The sequence below is a fragment of the Microtus pennsylvanicus genome, chromosome 15 (genome assembly GCF_037038515.1).
Source record: "Microtus pennsylvanicus isolate mMicPen1 chromosome 15, mMicPen1.hap1, whole genome shotgun sequence".
Classification (NCBI taxonomy): Eukaryota; Metazoa; Chordata; class Mammalia; order Rodentia; family Cricetidae; genus Microtus; species Microtus pennsylvanicus.
The window spans coordinates 9,535,067-9,552,692 of NC_134593.1; the positions used below are offsets into that span (position 1 = coordinate 9,535,067).

At 44.9% G+C, this 17,626-nt stretch overlaps 1 protein-coding gene across 1 annotated transcript; it reads right to left on the reverse strand.

Annotated features, from left to right (window-relative positions):
• Nucleotides 1–1,146: 1,146 nt before the first annotated feature.
• Mapk1ip1l (mitogen-activated protein kinase 1 interacting protein 1 like) lies at nt 1,147–17,626 on the reverse strand. Its single transcript, XM_075949933.1, has 4 exons — nt 17,491–17,626; nt 9,960–9,982; nt 8,090–8,782; nt 1,147–3,783 (listed from the first exon to the last, which is right to left on the reverse strand). The coding sequence occupies exons 2-4, from the start codon at nt 9,975–9,977 to the stop codon at nt 3,775–3,777; spliced, it is 720 nt and encodes a 239-aa protein (XP_075806048.1). The 5' UTR covers nt 9,978–9,982; nt 17,491–17,626; the 3' UTR covers nt 1,147–3,774.

A 17,626-nucleotide genomic window follows, 5' to 3' on the forward strand; every position in this document is an offset into this window, starting at 1 on the left:
GAAAACCACAATCTCAAAAAAAGTGTTACAAAAAACCTTTATGGAGCACATATCAGTCAAATCTACTCAATGGCAACCAGCCCATGTCTGCCATGAGTGACAGGCTGGGCAAGCCCATTTATCCAGACAAGCAGAGGAAAACATCCTGCTACTTCCATACTTGAATAGTTGCACTGATCAGCACTACAATCTCGAAAGATATTCTTTGGCTTTTATTGTTGTTTTTTGAGACAGGGTTTCCCTGTATAACCCTGGCTGTCCTGGAAATCAGAGATTCCAATGCCTTTGCTTTGTAAATGCTGGGATTAAAGGTATGCACCACCACTACCCAGCTCTTGAAAGAAATTCATATATATATGAATATCTATGTACACACATTAACAAACCAGGGATATGCTTTAACATCAGCATTTGGTAAGCAGAGACAGGAAGATTTTTGTGAGTTCCTCATTTACATTAAAGAGCTCCAAGCTGAAGCTGAGTGGTGGTGGTGCACACCTTTAATCCCAGCACTTAGGAGACAGAGGCAGGCGGATCTGTGGGAGTAAAAGGCCAGCCTGGTCTACAAAGCAAGTGCCAGAACTGTTATACAGAGAAACGCTGTCTTGTGGGGAAAGGAAAAGGGGGTAAGGAGATGCGGGGCAAGGGGTAGGGAAAAAGCTCCAGGCTAGCCAAAGTTATAAAGTGAGACCCTAACAAAAAAGAAAAAGATCCAATGCCCCAGATCTCTTAATTACGTTTTATCAGGTGCCTGGTATGGGTGTGGCCAACTCTCCAGCACGGAGCCCATCACGGATGTGCACAGGGGACGGACTCAGTCCTCAGGCTACAGGTGTGCACACAATCCCAGTCCCCGTCACTATTACCCATCTTGTTTGGGCAGAATTCTGAAGATAAAGGGTGACATTTGCTCCTCTAAGATTGGTCTTCCCTAGGGCACCACTGCTCTCAGCAGCTCCTTCTGTTAGGCTTTCTCATCTCTAAAAGACAGTGTGAGGTGCATCATGTTTTCTAGAACATTCTGCTGCCTGCCCTCTCACCCTCTACTGGCAGTACGATGAACAGAGGCGGGAGTCCTTGGATAAAGAGGTGCACATGGTACACCTAAGACCTCAGCGTCAGAAACACTACTCTTGCACACACCTCGCTGTTTTTGCTGTATTTATTTAGACATTGTCAACCCACGTCAACAAATTGTCATTTGAACCAACCACTTATTGACAAATTGTTTTTTTTTTAGTTGACCAGTCCTGGCCCAGCATGGACTGTCCTGAAAACAGTATTATTCTTTTCTTGGGTTAAAACAAAAACATAAAACCTTTTCCAGATTCTTTTCCTCATTTGGCTACCTTTTGTTTTTTTATTTAATTTTGCTTTTCCTGTTTCTATCTAGAACCCAGAAATACTCTATCCTGAGGGCAACAGCAGAAATGTTCAGAAAAAAATAAAAATAACAGAAAATTCTGCTATCCCTTTGAAGTCTGCTCTTCCATTAGACAACAATAAATTCACTAAGTTCCCATTATCAGTCGGAAAGTCCATAAAGCAGGGGTTAAAATGGAAGTGCCGGCCATTGCACACCATGTGGGATGGACCATTAGATTCTCTTAAACGACACTCCCCAAAACATTATCATCAACACAACATACTAGTTGATGAACTTGGCAGCTGATAAGTATTGGCTTAAAATTTCATAGGTAGGCAGGGCAGTGACGGTATATTCCAGGGCCCAGGTGCCCAGACTGGCAGGGCGGGCTCCAGACCCAAGAAGCCCTGGGAGAAGAATCAGAAATTGTTTTGTGATTAAGCTTAATCCAATTATTATACCCAGTTCTGCCAAAATAACAAAACGTTCCTTTCAAAATTGCATTACACTCTAAGGACAGATTTCCCGCTCAGCCAGAGCTCTAGAAAACTGTTGGCACCGAATGCACCTAACGGTTATGAGGCTTTAATGCAGAAGATATCTTTGGTGAATCAATGTTTGAACCCACCTGGCAAAACTAGGGACATTTGAGGTCACCAGTCACTGCCACGGCACCCCTGCACACCCAGCACACGGTCAATGTGCTTCACCAGCTTTGCTGTGTGAAGCCAAAGACTCTAAAATCTGACCCAAAGCTGGACAAACCTGGAGCAGCAGAGCAGACGAAGGGAAGGTCCACACTGAGAAGCTAAAGCCCGCAACTACATCTGACAATCAGGAGCTCAGGCTGGGGCCGCGACCTCCCCATTATAAGGTTTTGAACCCACTAGGAGGCAAATACAGCATCTCTCTTCTTTCTCCCCAAGATAAGATTTCCCTGTGTAACTGTGACTGTCCTGAAACTTCCTTTGTAGACCTGGCTGGCCTCAAACTCACAGAGATCCGCTTGCCTCTGCCTCCCGAATGTTCCATCACCTCTGTACAGGAACCCTGTAAGTTGAGGTGGATGAGGGTCTGTCATACATGTGGGACTGACTGCTCACAGGCCTTGTAGCTACTGGGAGAGCTGCAGAGCAGACTGCCTTGCAGACTCACAGCATGTACCGGTACAAGAAATGTCCTTTAGAAAGGAACAGGTGTGCAGTCATGCACACAGAGCTAGATGGTTATGTGTCTGCCCGAGCCACCTGCCAAGCTCAGCGTCCTACACCTGGTCTATCCAGAGGTCTAACCATGGCTTTGCCAACTCAAGAGTTTTCCCTTTCAGTTATCTGGTACATTGAGGCCAAGAAACATGTATTACATGTGTGGAATCCTGCAATGACTCAAACCGGTTGTGGTTCAGTCACTGCAAGAATGTCATTTAGAATTTAGAGCACTTTCCACCTTAAAAAAAAAAATGGCATAAATGACCTTTATTTAGTCCCACCAGTAACCAGAACTGATAAGGAAATAACATGTTAAAAATGAACCACCTTTTGTAAATGCTTCCTAAGGAAAAAAGATTCATGGGTTCCACATTGTCATGAGGATCTTCCATCTCTGTGTAAGCCCCGGCAGTCACTAGTGAGAGGAAAGCTCCCAGCTTCACCTGCTGGCTTGGACAGCGGCTGGATTATGAGGTCCTGCAGTGATGGTCCAGCAGCTCGCTTCCTCATCTCCCTGCTGTCTTGTCCTGAGGCTGGGTTCAGAACACGGCAGTCTGACTCTATTAAACCCTAACTTGCCTAAGTACATTTGGCACCAACATTTTCCTAGAGCTGTCAGAGCAAGAAACCTGTCCTTCGAGCATGCTTTTGTGATAGGAACATTATCTTATTTTGACACAACTGAGTATAATGTTGGCTTAAACTTAGTAAACACATACACAATACATTTATGTAGCTAAAATATTAACAAGAGGCCCTGGTTTGTGTAGCTAGAGGACCTCAAAATGTTGAGTCATGTTTCAATTAAACGATTGTTTTCAGTTATATAGGTGTGAGGTGGGGATGATTATAAAAAATATTTGAATTACTTTGCCAATTAAGTTACATATTCTAACAATAATCCACTTCATTTTAGATTCTGAGGGTATAGTTATATTTTAAACAAACATTATCAAAAGTTATTCACTATACATAACCACATTAACCACACTTAAATGATTTGCTTTTACATTTTTATCTGATTGTACCCACATAACATTCTAGATATCCAAACACATGAAGCAGGAACTGTCTGAGGTACAAAAAGTTCATTCATGAGCGCCCTTTACCAACAGGGAAGCAGCCATTTGTATATACGCCTTCATGTGCATGTCCATGTACTTCAAAGAGCAACGCGCCACCTCTTCAGCCACTGCCAACTTAATGGTACTGCAACAGAAAAGGAGAAAAAAATCAACTTCTAGAATTGTGGGCGTGTCTCTGTGAAAACAATAACCAGCTGAACAGAACTGCTGGAACAGTCCAAGTAACCAAGAGTTTTGTGACCTCAATTTCTTCCTAACATAGACTTGTTCTTGGACCGTTTTTGTGTCTCTCCCAAAGGCACCCAACAGAAGTAAGTTTACTTCTGATCATTCATCACAATTGGCTATTGCTGTTTATATGCTTCTAAGGAAAAACATGTTTTTGCTGTGTTCAGTGTGCCCCGTCGTGCGAGGTTTGCACCTGTGTCTGGACACTTTATTCATGTGAATTCTCTTTTACATGATCAACTGTTTCTAGAGCTGACTGATGCCTCTACTATAATCATAGGAAAACGGCCCTCCAAATGGCCTGTGGAGGTAAAGTCAACCCCACAGGACTGAAAATTATGACCTCTAGCAAGATTAAACAAAGTGGCACAAAATTAAAATGTTTAAGTACAGAAGGCATAATAGTAGTCCCCAGCCTATGTTATGCTGTTCCCACTGCTCTGCAAGCTAACGAGACCCAGACTCTCAGGCCTCCTCACAGGAGCAACGGCTAATGCAAGGAACAGGAGAGCAGAGAGGAAAGGCACTGGGCCGAGTGATGGGGATGCCTGAATCTACTGGACCATAGGGGTCACTGAAAACACAACACCTCTCGAAACAACATGGCAATTCAGTAAGTCTGCCTGGACACCTCAATGGCCTTTTTAAAGAAAAGTTACAGACTCTTCACCAGTCAGAGAATACTTGGAGAATGGATACACAGAATCCTTTTTCTGCCAGAAAGCTCTTTAACTTTAGTTTTCCTGGCACTACCAGATCCTTCCTTGCAAAGCACATTTTCCTGTGACGCAGAAATTATGCAATTTTCTTCTGCTTTAAATTGCCAGTCACTGGGCACTATGATCATGGCTGCGATTTCCCCACTCCAATCTTTATCAATAACTCTGTATAAACTATGCTTCCTTTCGTGAAGAACTACTGCCACATAGGTCCCCAACAGCCCATAAGGGACACGGAAGGAGAATCGCAATCTCTTTAGGGCAAAGAAAAGCATAGCAGCTTTTATGAGTAGCAGCTTCTACTGAAAAGACAGATTGATTACCACGTGAAGCTGGCACAAGTGTTACTGGCTTGCTATTTTAATCCTCTAATTTTGCCTGAAGGGGGCCCTTAATCTGTTTCCCTGTTGTTGACTGGTATTGTCATTGTTCCTAGACAGCGTATTTCCGTCCTTATCAAATTTAGGTCAGCATTCCTTGGCCCCATGTTTTCCTTTATTGTGTTTAGGACATAAGCCAGGAGCGCCTTGATTCTGAGTATTGCCTTGTTTAAGGGCAGTTTGTACTGCCTCTCCAGAACAGGTCCATCAGCACTCACTGTGTGCGAATGCTAGCAGACTTCATGTGCAGCGGGACACCCACGCAGGCCCGTGTGACAAATGTGTGCCCCCTTACACTGCCATGGTCATACACTTGGAGTGAATCTCAGAGGTGAAAAGTGAATTATGGCAATGGATGTCCCTCACTTTGCTCTCGTGCCTCTGGTGTGGCACCTGCATGCTTGCATTGACAGATATTCTACATTTCTCCGGGCTGTACCTAAGCTTCAGAGAAGGCTTCTGTAGGATGCAGTGCTTACAAAATTGACAATGAATCAGTCTACAGTAATAAACCAAATTAACCATAAGGAATGAATATTAATCATATTACAGGCATTCTTTTTAAATCTCAAGGCCAGGGCATAAATGAAAGCAAACATAGAACATTAAGACAATTATTAAAAAAGAAAACAAGAGGAGCATCATATTCTTGCGCTTTCCTTATTTACTTCTAATTGTTTGTTTTTGTTTTGTTTTTCGAGACAGGGTTTCTCTGTAGCTTTGGAGCCTGTCCTGGAAACAGCTCTGTAGACCAGGCTGGCCTCGAATTCACAGAGATCCACCTGCCTCTGCCTCCCGAGTGCTGGGATTAAAGGTGTGCGCCACCATCGCCTGGCTTATTTGCATCTAATTTTTTAAAATTTATCCCAGAACATTCTACATTCTAAATTTTTAAAAGTTTACCTACAGAACACTCTAAACTGCCTTTAGATGGGCCTGTGTGGCTTATACAATTTGAGACTTGGAAGCCTGGCTGGCTGAAAAACATCACGAATGGGTAAGAGTCTGTCATTGCAGATGGATCCAAGTGAAACCTTGTGAATCCAGCCTTGGGGCATCAAAAATGAGGGCAGAGGGCCTCCAGCTAGACACCAATACATCAGAAGTCAAGTGCACCCACCTGGGCCACGTTAAGGCCCCTTGTACCATGGGAGAGGTTATTCTACAAAACACACAGAGCTCCATGTTGTCTGGGAATTTCTTCCTGGTGATGCTAGCTGCTTTGACCTGGGCATCATCTATGATGAGTGCCTCTGAGCACATGTATTGGTTTTATGTTTATCATTCTCCTTTCCCCCAACATTAGACTGGACAGATCCAGCTACTGTTATCTTTGCTAATGACTCTGAGTTTGCGCCTGGACCACAGGACAGAAACAGACTCATTCATTCATCTGATGAATGGCATTTAAGTTTTCCTAGGAATTTAAATCACTTTCTATTTGCATAGGACACCGTAACATTTGTGTTCCCATTGAAGTTCTACAAAATAACAGAACTACTAATTGTATGAGTCTCTTTTCAAGGTATTTTCTGGATTTTTCTGATCAACATAACATAACCAACAGTACTGGCCATGGTATGGATGCCTGTTCTTGGTGGCAGAGTATTACAGGCAATGCTTTTCACTGCTTAATATGAATATATTTGCAATTTGTTGGTTTATAGAACACTCATGCATCAAATGACAATTAGATTTATCTACGACATCGCAAAACAAAAGCACTCTGGATATGCCTCTATGGAAAAACACGCTTTTGCTGCGCGCAGCTCACTTACACATGTGGCTGGCTGCTGTATGCAGACTGCCCACCACGAGCAGATGTGACCACCACATGCGCCACTTGTCCCCCGCATGAGGTCTGTCTGCATGCAGTGGTAACAAGTGACAATCTGTAGGACTCAGCAGCAGTTCACACTGAGGAGGCCAGCCCTCAGTAGTTTATTTAAGGCATATTTAAGTAGAGCACAATTTAGTGAAAACTTTCCTGGTGAAAAATAACTCAAGCCCATGACAAAATGAGACTTAAGACAGGAGCACATAGAAACACTCTGGCATACAGATGGATCCTATAGATTGACAAGTTCACGATCAGGATCCAGTGTGGTCTTGGCCACACAGTGCAAAGGTCACCAGGCTATTAACCACATCTGCTCCCAGTCTTCTGAACAGGAAACAGGTTCTACATCTCCTCCTCAGAAGAGACAGCCCTGTGTGTTTAACATGTAACATTCCTGGTTCCCCTAGTGCTTATCTAAGAGCACAAGGACCTCTGTGCCCCACACAGATAATTAACATGTATAGTTATTAACTCTTTGTGGCTTAAAATAAACTTACTGTGTAATAAATCCAAACACCAAATTATGTTATTTGCTGTGCCATACTTCGCAAGAAAAAAAAATGGGGGGAAAATACATAGCAAGAAATTGCACTAATGAGATTTCGGAGGACATTTTAGTAAGACAGGGATTTAACTACTCTACAGAGAGATGTGCTTAGTTTAGCTATCTGGTGGGTTAGAGTTAACAGGTTGCTTTACAAGAATAGTGGCATAGTGCCAGGCTGAAAATTACTGGGGGTGGGGAGCAGACAGAGGTTGTGCACTCCTTTAATCCCAGCACTTAGAAGGCAGAGGCAGGAGGATCTGTGACTTTAAGGCCAGCCTGGTCTACAGAGTGAATACCAAAAGGCCAAAACCAACAAAAACCCAGGGAGAACAGTGCGAGATGGGCAATGTCTGTTATATGCTCATTGACCATGTTCCCTGCACCAATCCACATAGGCCTCTCCTCATGCTGCCGTTAAGTGGAACTGTAAATCAGCCCCCCCCCCTCGGCCCCGGTCCCCCAACACAGTCCATGATATGCATCTTTGTCATCTGAGGGTGCCGAGAGCACTCTGCATATCCTAACAGTCTTTAGGGATCTTTGATACCTTCCCTTTCTATTTTTAATGGCAGGAATACTTCTGTTCTTTAAAATGCTGCACCTGAACCTCAAATTTACTCAATTTATAGATTCATGACTATTTAAGTTTAGAAGTTCTCCAATGCTCCAGTGTCAATGTGACTCTGACTATTGTCAATAACAAGCTGAACACTTACGTGGGGGCCACCAGGCATTGGTGGAGCACCAGAAGGTCCAGAAGGCACTTGGTAGGGATTATTTGGAGTAGGATGGGGTCCTGGTGTGGGATACGATCCTGCAGGGCCAGGATACGGTGCTGGTGGTCCCCAGGCTCCTGGTGGCACAGTGCCCCATGGAACAGGCGGTGCTCCTGACATTGGAGGTGGAGCAGTGGGGTATGGCCCTGGAGGTCGATATGGCATATTAGGGTGCTGCCCCCCAATTCCTGGTGCCCAAGGTCCAGAAGACATAGATCCCCATGGACCTAAAGTACCAGCTGGATCTGTGGGTGCACCATATGGCCTAGGTAGCTCTGGAAGGGGCATATTTGGCGTAGCATATGGCCCTGTTGGGCCAGGGCCTGACACAGCAGGGGCTGAATAAGGACCACTAGGTGGGGGGCATGATGGTCCAGAAGGAGGAAAGGGTGCTGGGGGTCCGGCTGGTGGTCCGGTTGGAGGCATAGACGGATACATTCCTGTTGGCGCTGGTCCGAAAGGCACAGGAGAGGGCGCTGCACCGCTTGGCGGGAGTCCAGAGGGCACAGCAGGTAGAGCACTTGGGTTACTCCAAGGGTTGGAGCCTGGCCAGACTTGAGGAGATTGGCCGGCTTTTGCATTGCTCACAGCAGACGTTTTGGCAGACGATGGTTCAGGCAGCGCATCTGCCAACTGTAACACAAAACAGGTATGTCATATCTGTCCTATCCAGGGGCAAGTCAAACATGATGAAAATCCCACGCAAACTGGACACAGTAGCTGGGGATTAGTGGCACCTTCAAAGACTAAACTACTCTCCGGAGAAGCTTGAGGTATCTTGAACATTAACCTCACAGTGCAAACTCTCTAAAGCTCAACTCTTCTAACTACAGCAGCTCTACTGTGTTTTATTTCCGAGCAGCGGGAACAGGACAGGATCGATCTCTACACTCAACTCTTGACCTTTACTTTCTTAGTTTCAAAAACAGTTTTAGTGTTAAGTTCAGCATTAAATGAGGCAATTTACATAACACTGTAAATACAGTCAAAATAAAATACATTATTTTTGAGACAAGGTTTCATGTAGCCTAGGCGGACCCTGAACTTAATTTTATGTATGTGTGGTGTGCATGTTGTGTGGGTTCTCAACAGACACAGTTGTAGTCAGCTGAGAAAAGTGAACTCCAACTGAGGAAATGCTTCTATCAGATGGGCCTGTACGCAAAAGTATTGATTAATGCTCACCATGGGAGGTACCATCCCTGGGAAATATAACAAAGGAAGTTGAATGTGACTCAAAAAAGCGAGCCAGTGTTTCTCCATGGCTTATGTTCCAGTTCCTGCCTCCAGTTCCTGCCCTGGCTTCCCTTCACAATGCACTCACTATGAGCTGTCAGACGAGAGCAGGCTTCTCCATCCAAGGTGCTTTTGGTCATATTCTTATCACAGCAACATGAAAGTAAACTTGCCTTCATTAGTTTATACACATAACATGCATGCCTGGGGCTGGCAGGCAAAAGGGTGTTGGCCCCTAGCACTGGGGTACCCATGACATGCACTTATACATAAACATAAATAAAATGAAATGTGAAAACATAAAAACCAAAACAACACATATGCCTAACAAGTCCAGCAACTGAGCTGTCTTAGTTAGGACCCTGTAGGTTTGTTTAATTTATTTTTTAACTTTTTCACTATTTATAAGGAGCTAGGGTCTCAACTGTATAGCTCAGGCTTGCTTGGAACTCAGAACCTTCCTGCCCCAACCTCTCTAGGGCTGAGATTACAAGTATGCACCACCCTCTCTGGAAGGACTTTCCTTAAAACAAAAAATAAAATAAAATAAAAAAGTTAGCAAGGTTCAACTTACCGAAAATTCATCTGACATTTTTCCTAAAAAAAGAAAATGTCAAAATTAGTATTTTTATTTTTACACACACACACACACACACACACACACACACACACACACACACAGTTTTTAAAGACAGGATTTCTCTGCGTAACAGCCCTGGCTGTCCTGGAACTAGCTCTTGTAGACGAGGCTGGCCTCAAACTCACAAAGATCCACCTGCCTCTGACTCCTGAGTGCGGGGATTAAAGACGTGTGCCATCACTGCCCGGTTGTTTTTATATATTTTAAAAGGAATTTGTGTATACATATATTTTACTTACATGGAACCTTTCTCACTTATGTTTTCTTTTACATAGGAAAATTTTTCTAGTAAAACTGAGATAACCATACCAACTTCCTTCTTGTTAGGACTGCATGTTACCAGTGAGCTCTCAAACTTCTGGGTTCAAGAGATCCTGCATGGCCAAGAGACCCTTGGTAGAAACTCCTTCAGCCTCACACATGGGCAAGTGCATTCTTTCCAGCTCAGCTTAACTTACTATACATTCTGACTTGAGGGGGGCAGCAGAGTGGGGTGTACCTTATATTATCACAATCCATCACTGCGGGAAATCAGGCAGGAACCAAGGGTTATGAACTGAAGCAGAGGTCACAGACAAATGCTGTTTACTGGCTTGCTCAGCTTTTTAAGATTTTTTTTAAGATTATAATTAGATCAATTCCCCCTTCCCCGTTCTTCCTCCAAAGCCTCCCTTTCTTTTTTTTTTCTTTTTTTACTTTCTTGCTCTTTTCATAATCAATTATTGCGGTATATATATACGTACATACATATTCCTAACCATAACCTGCTCTGTCTGTATAATGCTGACTTTTGTGGTAGCATAGGTTCTTTTAAGCACTGGCACTACAAATATATACTTATTTTTTCTTAAGTCTATGTATAATCAAGAAAAAGCATCAGAAGTGGAATAGGGTCAAACATACAAGTTCGCCTAAATCTAACTGGTATAGCACACTTAGGCTGTAACCTTTAAACTTAAAAAAGAACACAAACAAAAACAAAACCCTCTGGATATTACTAAACCTTTATAACTTGCTTTAAACCATGACAGACTAACCAGCTTTAGAAATTCCAGGCCCAGTGCTGTTCACCTCCTGTGAATGATCTGCCAGCACTGGACGGGTCACCTACTCTACTGGTCAGCCACAGGGTTAGACACGGAATCCAGGGGAAAGTGCCCCAACCAACGCTTTGTTATTTTTTATTTTTCCTTGAGACTGGATTTTGTGTGAATCAGGCTGGCCTTGAACTTCTGATCCTCCTGCCACGATGACGCCTCGTTTATGTGGTGCCCCCACCCCTACCAATTTCCAAGTTGAAGTGTAATCAACAGTGGATAAAGTGCAAAGGTAGTGCTCACCTTAATCTCTGGCCACTACAAACAAGACACACTTCCATTCCTTTCTGGTTACCTGATCCCTGCTGTCACTTTCTGACCTGTTGGTCACTGACCCTTTGTGACTAGAAGACAACAGGTGTTCTTTTTCTCCTTATTTATTACCTAATCACCTACACCATTTTGTTAGATGCCAAGCACACTAGCTGTTATAGGAGACAAAAACTTTCTGGGAAGGTCCCTTTAACTCTCTTAAATGGTATTTATTAATGGTCTTCTGTTATGTAAATTAACTCATCTGTTGCAGGCTATGCAAGTCTCAAATGGCAGCAGTGTTTCTCCTGGTCTTCCTGTTCCTTCAGCCTTCTGATGGCAGACTTAACTGTGGCCTTTGAAGTGGTGATACAGGTCCAGGCCCTGCCAACCACTGTTTTTAGGCAGGAACCATAGTGTCAGATGCCAATGGCTCATCTCTTCATCCTGGTCTTCCCAAAGATAGAGCAGATGTACTTTGTGTGCTGGCTGATTTCAATTTTCTTCACCATTTTCCAGGAGGCAGCACAGTGGGCCCCGTCTTTCCCAACCTTGGTGTGTTTACCCATGTCACCGAAACTAGGCCCAAACCTGTAGAGCTGTCTCTACTTGTGATATCTCAATTTTATGACCAACAAAGACAACCACTTTGAGTATGTTTATGGTTTAATAAGTTTACTATTTCTCAATTCTTTTAAGTAGGGATTCATAACTAACCTAGTCCTTCTCAATTAATAGGGCAAGTTCCCTTTAAAAACACTGGGCTGTCACTGACACTAGTATTTACTGAAGGCTTACAGCGAACAGGGATGCTCTCTACAGTGCAGATTTTATTATCACCCCAGCTTACAGGTCAGCTTGTTTAAGCAGAGGGGTTCAAACACACGTGTGTGTAGCCTAACTCCAGCTGACCAGGCACTAGATGCGATCTGCTCACAGGTGCAGGGCAGTGCTGATGCGCAAGCTGCTCTCACACCTCACGGGGCAGCTACATTGTAAGCAGACACTTGTGCTAGCTCACACCTCACGGGGCAGCTACATTGTAAGCAGACACTTGTGCTAGCTCACACCTCACGGGGCACCTACATTGTAAGCAGACACTTGTGCTAGCTCACACCTCACGGGGCACCTCTACATTGTGAGCAGACACTTGTGCTAGCTCCATTGTAGTTTCTTCAGATGTTCCTGAATTTCATGGTTAATTTTTTTCAGGAATTTTTTTTTTGGGGGGGGGGGGATTGATAAATAAGAACACAACGCCAAGTATTTTGGTGAGAAATGCCTTAATGTCTATCGATGAACTGGGAGATAGCTGATGTGTTTAAAACATTAGATCTCGGGGGCTGGAGAGATGGCTCAGAGGTTAAGAGCACTGATTGCTCTTCCAGAGGTCCTGAGTTCAATTCCCAGCAACCACATGGTGGCTCACAACCATCTATAATGAGATCCGGTTCCCTCTTCTGGCATACAAACATACATGGAAGGAATGCATAATAAATAAACAAATCTTTAAAAAAAACATTAGATCTCACCCAAGAGCAAGGTATAGACATATGCTGATATTTACTTTCCTTTTTAGACAGGGTGGCATTGTTTCTAGGCTGGAACTGAATCGGTGCCTGCTCAAGCACTCTGAGTAGCCAGGACCTGCATGTGCTGCCACACCCACTGTGGGGTACCTTTCTTTTCAGGTTTCTAGCTCCTTTTCCTGGGGATATAAATAGTCTCCTTGAACCAGATTCTCTGACTGGTTACCTATATCTGAGCAGAGTACCACTTTTCAAGCTATGACATTAGTGATTACTTTATTCCCGAAAAGTCTTTCAGTTGAATCCATAGAGTTTCCAGGCAACAATTTTATTGCATTTTCCAATACTAACGGCTCCTTTCTCTTTTGCGACAACCAGGATTCAAATGACAGAAGGTTCAATAGTGACGGCGTACATGGACCTTGTTTTTAAACATCAGAAGCATTTTCAGGAGCATTAAGTATGATTATTGTTTTTAGTTTGAGATTTGGGGACAAACAAAACAAGAACCTATCAGCACTACTAACAACAAAAGCATACTAAAGAAGTTTCTGTTTATACTGTGTTGACACATGGTCCGAGAAGTCACAGGCAGCTTCTTCCTGTGACTGGACACTTTTTACTCAGGTGAATCCTCTTAATTCTCAGAGTATAAAATGTCTGAGACCCTGAAAAAATGTGAGCTATTGCACGGAGACTTTAGCCCACCTCAAATATGCATTTATTCTTTTCTCATATACTACAGCTCAACCAGTTTCCCTTCCTTCTCCTCCTCCCCCGCTCTCCCAAGATCCACTTCTCTGTTTCCCTTCAGAAAAGAGCAGGCCTCCCAGGGATATCAACCAAATACAGCACAAGAGTCACAGGAAGACGAGGCACCCTCATACAAGACAGCCCCCTGCTCCTACACAACCATATATGCAGAACGCCTAGGTCAGACCCATACAGGCTCCTGATTGTCACTTCAGTCTCTGTGAGCCCCTATGAGCCCTGGTTAGTTTATTCTGTGGGCCATGCTCTTGACCCCTCAGGTTCCTACATCCCCCCCCCCCCCCCCCGTGGGATTACCCAGCCCTACCTAATGTTTGGCTGCAGTTTACCTCATCTATGGGCTCCATCCTCCCAAATCCCACGGCCTCTAGAGCAGTGACAAGCACCTCCCAAAACAGGGGCCTGAAGTCACTACAAGATTAGAGAGTGGGATCCTGAGTGAGGTAAGCCAGACCCAAAAAGAGGAACATGGGATGTACTCACTCATATTTGGTTTCTAGCCATAAATAAAGGACATTGAGCCTATAATTCGTGATCCTAGAGAAGCTAAATAAGGAGAACCCCAAGAAAAACATATAAGCATCCTCCTGAATATTAACCTTCATCAGGCGATGAAAGGAGACAGAGACAGAGACCCACATTGGAGCACTGGACTGAAATCTCAAGGTCCAAATCAGGAGCAGAAGGAGAGGGAGCATGAGCAAGGAACTCAGGACCGCGAGGGGTGCACCCACACACTGAGACAATGGGGATGTTCTATCGGGAACTCACCAAGGCCAGCTGGCCTGGGTCTGAAAAAGCATGGGATAAAACCGGACTTGCTGAACATAGCGGACAATGAGGACTACTGAGAACTCAAGAACAATGGCAATGGGTTTTTGATCCTACTGCACGTACTGGCTTTGTGGGAGCCTAGGCAATTTGGATGCTCACCTTACTAGACCTGGATGGAGGTGGGTGGTCCTTGGACTTCCCACAGGGCAGGGAACCCTGACAGCTCTTTGGGCTAATGAGGGAGGGGGACTTGATTGGGGGAGGGGGAGGGAAATGGGAGGCGGTGGCGGGGAAGAGACAGAAATCTTTAATAAATAAATAAATTAAATAATAAAACAAAACAAAACGATTAGAGAGTGGGATGCTCACAGGAGGTAAGATAACAGGACAGAAATCAGGGCAGGCTCTGCCTGAAGCAGAGCTTGTGCATCACTTAAAGAAAGGAGGGGGCACAGTATGAGAATCCTAACTGTTAGGTTGCTGGCAGGAGTCCCTGGTCTCGAGAAGAAGCTTTAGGGGAAGGAGTACTGAGCAGAGACCCAAGAATAATGAGTAAGGTACACAAACTAGGGGAAAATCCCTGTCCAAGTCTGGGTCACCTGGGGAATTAATTCAGAGTGTCATCAAGATACTTAAGGAAGATAAGGAGAGTATTAATCTTGAGGAAGAGATGGGTAATTCCTTGAATGAATGTAAGGCGGGTGATTAAACCTTAAAATTGGTAAAAGGGGCAAAAAAGCAGATTTTCCCCATTCAGGCAAAATCAAAACTAAAAACAGTGCCACCATAACCATGCGTGTGTGACCCACAATAGTTCAGAGTGCAGATTCTGAACTAGAATCTATGTTAGCTTTTAATACTGGCTAATTTATCAGATTATATTCAGTTTTACAAGTAACTAAAGAAGCATGGAATGTTCTTGAGCATTTAAAAATGCCGAGTAGTTTCTTCCATAATTTACTCATATTTATTGGAACCCAAGTGTGGCTCACTGCTGGACTTGAGGGTAGTTAATCACACAGCCATTCTTGAGACATGCTGTGTCTGTAGTCTGGAACAAAAGTAAGGGAGTATTAGGTTAAAGACAGGCTCCAGGGTGAGAACAGTCTGTATACATCTGGGAGGGAGAATGAACAGTCTGTGGGAAAGCAGCAGCAGTTCAGACTGGTCGGAACACAGAAAGAAAGCAACAACTGATTTTAGGAGAGGCATCTAGACAAGGATCCATACACTTTACCGCTGACTTGAGTCAACTTCAGTGTCTTCGTGTATTTAGAACGAGCCCCTAATGCTACGTGGGAACTAAACAGGACTCCATCTGACCAAGCAACTAAAGCAATGCTTGGGAAATAGCAGACAAGCAACAAGCCAATGTTCCTTCTTGCTATTTTTAAATTAAAAAAAAATTTTTATGGGTTTGTTCACTAATGCAGGTTCCCAAGGAGGCTTCTGGGAATTTCCCAGAGGCAGTTGGGAGCTGCCTCGTGTGAACGCTAGAAACAGAAGACTTCCCTAAAACAGTGCCTGCTTTTAACTTGTTCTAACTCTCCACGCCCTCTTCTCTTTCACAACTGGTACACGGCACAAAGGTAGCGGGGTAGAGGCCTGCAGGGCCGCTGGTCAAATCCAGTTCGTTGAGTCTCATAAACGAGGGTAAGTGGGTATTTTCCAGAGATTTGCTGAGGCTTAATTAAATAAATCTGTAAATAATCACTGCCTGGCATAGTCAAAACCGGAATAAACGTTAGCTTTTACAACCGCTACAACATGACCACACACCTTTTCATCTATTTCCAAACTAGAAAGCTTAGAAAATGCAATCTCCTAAGCACCGCACAAAACTCACTGGGTGACAGAAGCTGACCTGAGACTACCCATTTCATTTCCCATCCACCCCCAGCTATAACCTCAATACCCGCTTTTCCCCTTCCCTCAAGCTTTGAGGATTGAATTTAGGGCCTCACAGCACTCAACTACAGGCCCAGACTGCACAAATATCATTACTGTACAGGCTGTACAAATATTAGCCCCCCGAGTCTTGGGGTGTCACCTCTCCTCTGAAATAACAGTCTATAAATTACAGAATCTGAAGATTGTTAATTCCTAAGCATACTGGCCCCAAGCAAGCCTCAACCTCAGTGAGAGAATGACGATGGACGTCGTGATTCCTTCTGTAATCAAAAGGAACATTCCAAACTTCTGCAACTGCATGAAAGTTCATGAAGCAAACCAGTTTGTCGGAGTGGCTCCTACACATCATGGCCAAGAAAACGACTCTTCCCCCCCTAAGAAATGCCACTACACAAAGACTTTCGATGGCGACCCCGGTAATGAGGGTTTGGCTTCAAAACAGGCCTTTGGCACAGCGGGGGCACACGTCTGTACTCCTGTAGTAGCCTGTAACATCGAGGATGGGGTCTGGTTTGAGGCAACACTAGGATTAGTGAAAACATTACTTTCGGTTTTAAAGGCAGAGAGAAGCGTTCTATCTGCGCCTAAATCTTCCACAGGGAGAACGTTACTCAGCCCTTGGCACATTCTGTCCCGGGCAGTCATTTAACGAATGGGTAATTACGAACTGCGAGAACCTTGTCACACAAAATTTTCAGGCGCCAGACCTTCCTTCCTGTAAAGGCAAATTCGGGTCTCCTCCACCGCGTTTGGAGTAGAAAGGAGTGGCTGGGATCCGGTGGTGGGGCGAGGGGTGAGGGGCGACAGACAAGACGCCCTTTAGGGCTAAGCGAACAAAGGGAACCCGGGATCCACCGGAGCGAAGGAGCCCCCCAGAGGGTCGCGCCGGCGGGAGCGTGGGGGAGGGTCGCCAGCTCCAGCCCTACTCCCCAAGTCCGGCATGACGTGGGCGTTCCCCCGGAACCGACAGGCGCACCATTAGAACCCTCGGTCGCCTGGTCTCCGGAGGATCCTCCGAAGCGTTCGGCCGCCGAAGGTTCGAGAGCCGCCAGGCCCCCGGGGCCCCGCTTCTTCACGCCGTCTCCCGCCTGCCCCGCGCCCCATCTCCCGTGGGCGCCGCAGCAGACTCACCCGGCGGGATCCGAGCCCTAGGCGCGGCACAGCAGCGGTGCTGAATCAAGAGAGATGAGCAGAGGCCTGAAGGACCAAGGCGGCACCGACGCGGCTCCTTCTGGAACCGGAAAGGGAAGTGCGGAGGCCCGCCTGG